The sequence below is a fragment of the Colobus angolensis genome, unplaced genomic scaffold (assembly GCF_000951035.1).
Source record: "Colobus angolensis palliatus isolate OR3802 unplaced genomic scaffold, Cang.pa_1.0 Scaffold64, whole genome shotgun sequence".
Lineage (NCBI taxonomy): Eukaryota > Metazoa > Chordata > Mammalia > Primates > Cercopithecidae > Colobus > Colobus angolensis.
Genome location: NW_012120043.1, coordinates 2,975,843 through 2,984,372, shown reverse-complemented (window position 1 = coordinate 2,984,372; position 8,530 = coordinate 2,975,843). Strand labels below are relative to the sequence as shown.

The 8,530-nt window shown below is 60.3% G+C and overlaps 1 protein-coding gene across 1 annotated transcript in view; it reads left to right on the top strand.

Annotated features, from left to right (window-relative positions):
* The first annotated feature begins 5,979 nt into the window (after window positions 1–5,979).
* Window positions 5,980–8,530, top strand: part of SGTA (small glutamine-rich tetratricopeptide repeat (TPR)-containing, alpha) — a 14,862-nt gene continuing 12,311 nt past the window's right edge. Inside the window, exons 1-3 of the mRNA XM_011964069.1 lie at window positions 5,980–6,155; window positions 7,439–7,545; window positions 7,906–7,990. Coding sequence (XP_011819459.1) covers window positions 6,008–6,155; window positions 7,439–7,545; window positions 7,906–7,990 — 340 coding nt within the window. The 5' untranslated portion in view covers window positions 5,980–6,007. The remainder of the gene's footprint in view (window positions 6,156–7,438; window positions 7,546–7,905; window positions 7,991–8,530) is intronic.

The window sequence follows — 8,530 nt, the reverse complement described above, 5'->3', positions numbered from 1 at the left end:
GATGACGTCAGCTCTTGTGGTTTCACTTACTGCTGGTGGTTGACCTCCGTGGGCCCTGATGTGTCGCACATGAGATCTTTGGATTCCGGGACTGGCTGCCCGCCAGGCTCTAGACCATCCTGAGCTCAGACCTCAGAGTTTCGGGCTCTCCCCTGTGTCCTGAGATGGGGGTGGAAAACTCATTACCGTCCCCCAGGAGCTTTCCGGAAGACCGCAACTCCCCAACACAAAACACAGCTCTTGCAGATTTCTCCTCCTTTAAAACATTGGGCTGTGACTACCACACCACGAAATTCAGTGGCTTTTGGTGCCTTCGCGGGGTTGCGCAGCCATCACCACTCTCTGGTTCCAGACCTATCTCATCGCCCCAAAAGGAAGCAAGGAAGCTCCGTCCGCACCAGCTGTCACTCGCCTTCCCCTCCCCAAGCCCCGGCACCCACGCATCTCCTTCCTGTCTCTGGATGGGCCTGTCCTGGACATTTTATAGAAATGGAGTCAGGGAGTCACACCCTGTGTGTGCTTTGTGTCTGGCTTCTTTTGCTCTCTGGTTTTTTGTTTTTTTTTTTAAACGATTGCTGATGGATGTTGCTTTCCCTGAAAGGAAACAAAACTGGGCACACCTGGGACTGCGCGTGTGCAGAGGCGTGGACGTCCATATCGCCGGTGTCGTCCGAGTCTGACGTCAGCCACTGTTGAAAGCCCGGTGGGCCAATGCTTTGCTTGTCTCTGGCGTCTGGTGGGTTATGCGGTCAGGCGGCCCACACCTCGTCTTTAGGCGTAGTGGCTGTTTAACTCATGTAGAGGTATTTTAGGGGAACCAAGACACTGAACACCTCTGATCTTGAGTGTGGGGGCAGGTCAGGTGCCTGCCGGGCATGGATCCTGCTGTGCCTGTGGCTCCAGTGGCCTCGAGCGAACACCTCCATCCCCAGTCCTGCCGCATAGGTCACCGTGCCGAGGTCATGAGAGGGTGCACCCACAGGCTCTTCATGTCCTCCTCTTCTAGTCCAGTGTCTCTCCCACTGGGAGCTGTGGACGTTGGGGCTGGATCATCCTTTGGGGCGGAGCCGTCCTGGGCACTCCAGGGCACTGAGCAGCATCCCTGGCCTCCGCCCCCTCCATGTGACACACCACCAAGTGTCTCAGCACATCCATTGAGAACCACTGATCAGGGAGAGAAACAGAATCTAGAGAATATCCATCGAGAACTACTGATCAGGGAGAGAAACAGAATCTGGAGAGAGATGCCTGCACGATCCATGGAGAACCACCGATCTGGGAGAGAGACAGAATCTAGAGAGAGATGCCCGCACACACATGCGCACACACACAGCTTCTGCAAAATCCAGGGGGTCAGTAGAATCTACGGGTTTCCTCAGCATTTGCCTCCTGGAGGAGGCCAGGTGTGGTGGCTCACACCTGGGATCCCAGCACTTTGGGAGGCCAAGGCAGGAGGATTGCTTGAGGCCAGGAGTTTGAGATTAGCCTGGGCAACGTGGTGAGATCTCGTCTGTTAAAGAAAAATCGAATTCTCTGGCGGCGCCCCTCCCCCCTTTGCCAGTGTTCATGAGCAGATGTTTCACACAGTTGACGTTCTAGGTCTGCGAAGTGCTCAGACAGGTCATCTGCGTGGTTTTTAAAGCTTTTGGTGCCCTGCCTCTGATCATGTCTACACGGGGATGAAGGCCTCTGTGTATGTGTGCATGCGTGTTAACCTATGTGTCTTGGGCCGTTAGACATCTGTGCACTTAAAGCTAAAATGGACGTTTGCATAGAAGTGATAGGAAGCGTCGTTTTCTCACAAAAGAAGCTGCCCCTCAGGCAACTGGCTTCTGGGACTCCAGCACAGTGAGCAACGTGCAGCCGCTCCCTCCCGCTGTGTCCCTCGGCTACCAGCCTTCACTGCTCCCTTCCGAGTGACGACAGCTGTTTGCCCTCATGTCTACGTGACCCTGGGCACAAGACCACGTCCCCCTGCCCAACCCGCCTCGGTTCATCTGGAGACAGGGCCGACCCACTTGCTGGAGTCATCCTGAGGACAGAGGTGCATTCTGAGATGCCTGCTCGCCAGGCGATAGTGTCAGTTTGCTGGGGCCGCCGTGACAGAGTGCCGCAGACCAGGCAGCTGAAACAGAGTGCATCGTCTCTCGGTCCTGGAGGCCAGAAGTCCACGATCAGGGTGCCGACGGGGCTCGTTCCTTGTGAGGATGTGAGGGCGATCTGGTGTCTCTGCCGTATGGCCGCGTCGCCCCATCTCTGCCTTCACGTCCACACAGTGTTCCCCCTGTGTGTGTGTCTGCATCCAAATGTCCCCTTTTTATAAGGACACTAGTTATTGCTCTAGGGACCTGCCGTACTCTGATATGACGTCATCTTACCGAGTTCTGTCAGCCAAGATCTTATTTCCAGGTGAGGTTCTGGCAGTTAGGACTTCAGTGTATGGATCTGGGGGACACGGTTCAGCGCATGACAGTATTCAGCCCCTGGAGCCACTTGTCAGCGCAGCTGTGCGCAGAGGGTCCCTGGGGCCTGGCTGGGGAGTGGGACTTGGCAGCAGACCCCGGCTGTGCTGTTCTCGTGCTGTGCTGGCTCAGAAGGAGGAGCTGCGGCCTCCTGGGTGCTGGGTCCGAGTTTCCTTGTAGGCGTTTGTGGCTTTAGTCACTTTGCGGAGAGCAGAGAAGAGTAAGAAATTGTCCAGAGGCAGCCGTCACCGTGCAAGATTCCTTCCGGCCCGGCGCTCCCTTGTCCGTTCCGAGGCTGGCGGCCTCTCGGCCAGGCCCTGTCTGACCCAACCTGAGTCCCAGTGTCTGATCTCAAACCTGTGCTTCTCCTCACGGCGGTTCCCCTGCGCCGGAGGCCTCAGGCCTGCCTCTCCCTTGCCTCATGCGTCTTGGCACACAGAGCGCAGCTAAAAATATGGTCCACTACGCACAGGCTGGGCCAGGCCCCAGGACGAAGGCCGGTGGCACACAGCCCCGCCACCCTGTGTGTTGGCCGGCGAGGGACACAGACAGGGAAGACCCAGCCGCTTGGAGATACCAGAGGCCCTCACAGGGAGTGGATTCCAGGGAAGGCGGCCGCCCAGCCCAGCCTGGAAGGAGCAGGTGGAGGAGAGAGGCCCGGCTAAGGGAACCTCATCGCAAGAACAGAGGATGAGGGTCCCTTCCCGCAGCAGGAGTGCAGAGGATGGGGGTCCCAGCCCACGCCCAGGGCCTCCCCGAGGGCTGCCCCTCCACGCACCAGCACCAGAGCAGCCCCTCTCCATGCCTGCCTCCGGCCTCAGAGCAGGTTCTCCAAATGCTCCCAGTGAAGCTCCCAGTGAAACTGTGCAGCCGGGCAGCATTTCTGGAATAGCCTCAGCCTGTGTTGATCTGGACACAGCGGGTGCACGGGCACCCGTCCACGTGCCTGCCCGTGTGGCGGTGTTCACTCAGCATTGTGCACGCCTGGTCTCGTACCCCTCCCCACACCCTCTCCACACGCACCCCTGATCCCCACACGCGCCCGTGATGAGGAGGTGCTGTCGCCATCCACGGGGGACAGAAAAGGAAACTGAGGCTCAGCAGAGTTAAGTCGCTTCCCGTAGGTCACACCACCAAAAACAGCCAACCGAGGTCTGTGCCGCGAGACTCACCCCGAGGAATCGTGATTTTTTTTTTTTTCTTTTAGATGGAGTCTCACTATGTTGCCAGGCTGCAGTGCAGTGGCATGATCTCGGCTCCCTGCAACCCCCAACTCCCTGATTCAAGTGATTCTCCTGCCTCAGCCTCCCGAGTAGCTGGGATTACAGGCATGTGCTACCATTTCCAGCTAATTTTTGTATTTTTAGTAGAGGTGGGGTTTCACCGTGTAAGCCAGGACGGTCTCGATCTCCTGACCTCGTGATCCGCCCGCCTCGGCCTCCCAAAGTGCTGGGATCATAGGCATGAGCCACCGTGCCTGGCAGAAGCATGTTATTAACAACAGACACTGCCGGGCGCAGTGGCTCACGCCTGTAATCCCAGCACTTTGGGAAGTCGAAGCGGGCTGATCACAAGGTCAGGAGATCGAGACCACAGTGAAACCCCGTCTCTACTAAAAATACAAAAAACTAGCCGGGCGAGGTGGCGGGCGCCTGTAGTCCCAGCTACTCGGGAGGCTGAGGCAGGAGAATGGCGTGAACCCGGGAGGCGGAGCTTGCAGTGAGCTGAGATCCGGCCACTGCACTCCAGCCTGGACGGCAGAGCGAGACTCCGTCTCAAAAAAAAAAGGAAAAAAAACAACAGACACCACAGGGCGCCAAGCGCTGGGCTGACAGCTTCCAGGTTATTTTTTGCCCTGACCCCTGACAGCAGCCACAGTGGGGCTCCCCATTTTACAGACATGGAGGTGGAGGCTCAGCCTGAACAACCCGTCCGAGCTCATAGGCTTTGCAGGCCACGATCCGGGACCCAAACCGCCTGGCCTCTCCCTCACAACCCAGCTGGCTTATAACAACCAAGATTGATTTCCCTCGCAGCTCTGGAGGCCAGAAGTCTGAGATGAAGGTGCGGGCCGGGCCACGTTCCCTCTGAAGGTCCCGAGGGAGGCTCCGTCCTGCCTCTTCCAGCTGCTGGGGGCCGGTGAGCCCTGCCTTTCTTCACGTAACCACGTCGCCGCAGCCTCTGCCTCTATCTGCATGTGGCCGTCTCCGTGCGGCCGTGTTTAGTCCCTGCATTAGGGCCACCACAGCGACCTCATCTCCACTTGCTTCCATCTACAAAGACACAAACAAGGTCCCGTGCTCGGTCCCAGGGGGATGTGACTAGGGGAACACTGTTCAGCCCAGAACTTGGCTGCTCCGGCGGCGGCTGCTGCTTCTCCACGCAGCTTGTTCCATCCAAACGTTTAGAGTCACCGTGGCCGGCCTGCGGGGTAAATGGAGGCACGGTGAGGCCGAGCCTGCCCGGGGTGGTGGCACAAGGCAGCCGGCCAGCCTGCCCTGGGGGAAGCTCACGCAGCTCGTGGCGGGACTTCCTGCTCAGCGCCGTGAAGGTCACTGCAGCCGAGGCCCCTGTGGTTGGCCCAGGCACCCAGGGAACCTGCGTGAAAGGTCTTGTACTAAAAAGAGACGTGTCCGTAGACTACAGCTCCAGATTCCAGAACAGCCTCCCCGATGTCACCATCTGGCACCCTTTAGAGCTTTGGCAGGAAACTGCAGGGACCACAGACATGAGCAGAAGCAGCTGTCAAGTCCTGGGAGTGAGGAACAAGACAGGGTGTCCGGGGGGGGACCAGACAGGTGTCCGGGGGGGGACCGGGCGGGTGTCGGATGGGGGACCAGGCAGGTGTCCAGGGGGGACTAGGAGGGTGTCCGAGAGGAACCAGGCGGGTGTCGGAGGGGAAACGAGCTGGGTCTCCTGGGGAACCGGACGGGGGTCTGAGGTGGAACGAGGCGGCAGGCCTCCGAGGAGGAATGAGACAGGTCCCTGGGGGGCGTCCTGCAAGTCCCGTGAAACAGTGATGCCAGGGCAGGCCCACCTGGCCCCGTTGGATGACTAAGAAACGCTTGCTGACATGCCACAAAAGAGGCAAATTGAGGAAAGGGGCAGTGGCTCTGGCTCAGGACAAGGTTTCTCCCTCTCAGCACCGTGGACATTGGGGCTGGATCGTTCTCTGGAGTGGAGCTGTCCTGAGCACTGCAGGGTGCCGGGCAGCATCCCTGGCCCCCACCCACCTCATGCCAGAAGCAGCGGCAGAGGGGACCTCCGTGGGGCCTCAGAACCAGCCTCGGAGCACTCAGGAGGCCCTGGGAGCAGGCGGGTTCTCTAGGGCAGCCCCTGTTTGCGTGCTGGCCTCACACTTTCTGGCTGTACGCATGGCCAGATTGGTGAGCTCCGGGCCTCCGGTCATCATCTGTGAAATGGGCGTATGAAGGCCTTTCTACCTTGGCCGCCCTGGAGCTGAGATCAGCCAGCACCCTTAAAGTGAGGCCCAGCGAGTTAGGGGCAGGCTGGGGTGCCTGGAGTGGGGAGCGTGAGGGGTCCTGATGGGGGTTTCTCCTGCACCCCCAGGTATTACCTCTTCTGGGCTCAAGATGGACAACAAGAAGCGCCTGGCCTACGCCATCATCCAGTTCCTGCACGATCAGCTCCGGCACGGGGGCCTCTCTTCCGACGCTCAGGAGAGCTTGGAAGGTAGGTGGGTGCCCGCCACCTCCCCCTCTCCCTTCCTGGGCAGTGGCCGGCACAGTCGTCTAGTGTAGACACCTGGTGTGTAGACAGCTGGTCCCCCACCTGGCTTCTTGGGGGAGGAAGCTGAACCCAGAGAGGGCTGGGGCCTGCCCAGGGCCACACAGCCCCTACCCACGGGAGCCAGGGCCGAGCTGAGCCCTCCGGCCTGCCACTGCATAGTGCCACCGCCGCTTGCTGCCTTCAGGCTGAGCTGTCTTCCGGTGGCTTTTTTCCATCTCCCCGTCTTCCACCAAGGTGTGGTTCCAGAATGTTCTCAGCACCCCGTGTGTCACCATCGGTCATGGGAAAACAGCTCTCCTAGTGCTGGCCCCACCCCAGAGTCGCAGGCCCGTTGGCGTCCTACATGGCCTGTCCAGGCCCCAGGTGCCACGGTCTCCTGTCTGGTCTTGCTCGCACTTCTGCGACACCTGGATCCGAGGCTCGGAGGGAAAGGAGGGCTCAGGGAGGCACCCTCGTGTGGCCGGCAGGTTCTGCTCTAGGCCCTCCTTCCCCACCTGTGCCTTGCTCACCTGTGTCCCCAGGCCTGCCAGGCCTCTGGAGCATGGACGCCCACTGACAGCTGTAGGGATGTGCCTGGGATCCTGGACACAGTGCTGGGCAGGAAGTGGCCGACCCCTACTTCTGACCTGGGTTAGGACCCTGGGTCCACACGAGGAGGAGGGCAGGGCTAGTGTTGTCTGGCTTGGTGGGAGGTCCCCCTGGGTACTGAGTCTGTTGGGTGGGCCAGCGGAGAGATGGGCCCTATGGCTGTTTCCTGTCCTGCTATCAATGGTCCTGTCCTGGTACAAACCCAGTCACACAGGACTTTACTGGTGGCTGGCTTCAAGCGCCTGACTCAGGCCAGGCGCCCTTAGAGGTGCAACAGCATCCAGGGCACCTCACCCCCGACGTGGCCCTGCTGGTGGGGCTGAGCCCCCACCACGCCGCAGCCGGGCAGCCCCAGCATTGGGACCCCACAGAGGCCTGAGGTCACTACCTGGGCCCCACTCTGCCCACGGCCTCCCCTGCTCTCAGGCGCACAGGGTGTCTCTGTCCGGCTTTTCTTTTGGGGAAGGAGGAGGGTCTGCTGTCCCAGCCCAGAGCACAGGCGGCGGCCCCCGTGTTCCAGGGTCCTTGGGAACGAACACGCTTGGGAAGTCGTGGGCACCACCCCCAGCCTCTAGACCTGAAAACGTAAGCTCGGGGCTGCATGCAACAAGTGGGACCACCTCTGTCCGCACTTCCAGTTGCCATCCAGTGCCTGGAGACTGCATTTGGGGTGACGGTGGAAGACAGCGATCTCGCGCTCCCTCAGACTCTGCCAGAGATATTTGAAGCGGCTGCCACGGGCAAGGTGAGCCTTGAGGGTTCCCCAGCCACCGCCCCCAAAATAAGAACAGCAGCAGCAGGCAGCGCTGGCGACCCCGGGAGCCCAGCTTGCATCGTCCCCCAGGCACTCTGCCCACATCCTCTCCTGGGCAGGGGACGTGGCTGCAGGAGCACTCGGCCCTCCTCCCCCTATTGACGGGTCCTGAGACGCATAGTGCTGCGGTCACTTGCCCAGGACCACATGATGGGGGGCCAGGAACCCCCTGCAGAGCCCCCGAGTCCCTCGGGGCTTGGCGGTCTTCTCTGGGGTCCTGAGGGAAGCTGAGGCTGGAGGGTGCTGGCTTGGGAGGAGAGGACAGCGAACCACCTTTGCCTTCGGGTCCAGGAGGTGCCGCAGGACCTGAGGAGCCCTGCACGAACCCCACCTTCTGAGGAGGACTCAGCAGAGGCAGAGCGCCTCAAAACCGAAGGTAAGAGAGGACCCTCCACCCCCCACAGACGCCTTGCCCCACCTGGACTCTGGGGCTGTGGGACCCTCACAGAGGCCGGCTGGTCCCTGGAGCCCAGGGAGCTGAAGGAAGTGCCCTGATGACCAGCACGCTGGCTTGTGGGGACGGGGACAGAAGAGGGGCTGGCGAGGGCACAGGTGCAAAGGAACTTGACCTTCAGGCACGGCACGGCTGGGGGGGGTGTCGGGGGCGCGGCCCCTGCGGAAGACTGGCTGGTGGCCCCCGAAAGTCACACAGCTTCTGTGAGGCCCGGCGGTTCCACCCCAGATACTAAATATGTGCCCCAGAGAGTTGGCCACATGTCCACCAAAAACCCAGACACAAATGTTCACAGCAGCTGTGTTCACAAGAGTCAAAAAGCAAGAACAGGCCGGGCGTGGTGGCTCATGCCTGGAATCCCAGGCATTTTGGGAGGCCGAGGCGGGTGGATCACGAGGTCAGGAGTTCAAGACTAGCCTGGCCAACATGGTGAAACCCCGTGTCTACTAAAAATGCAAAAAC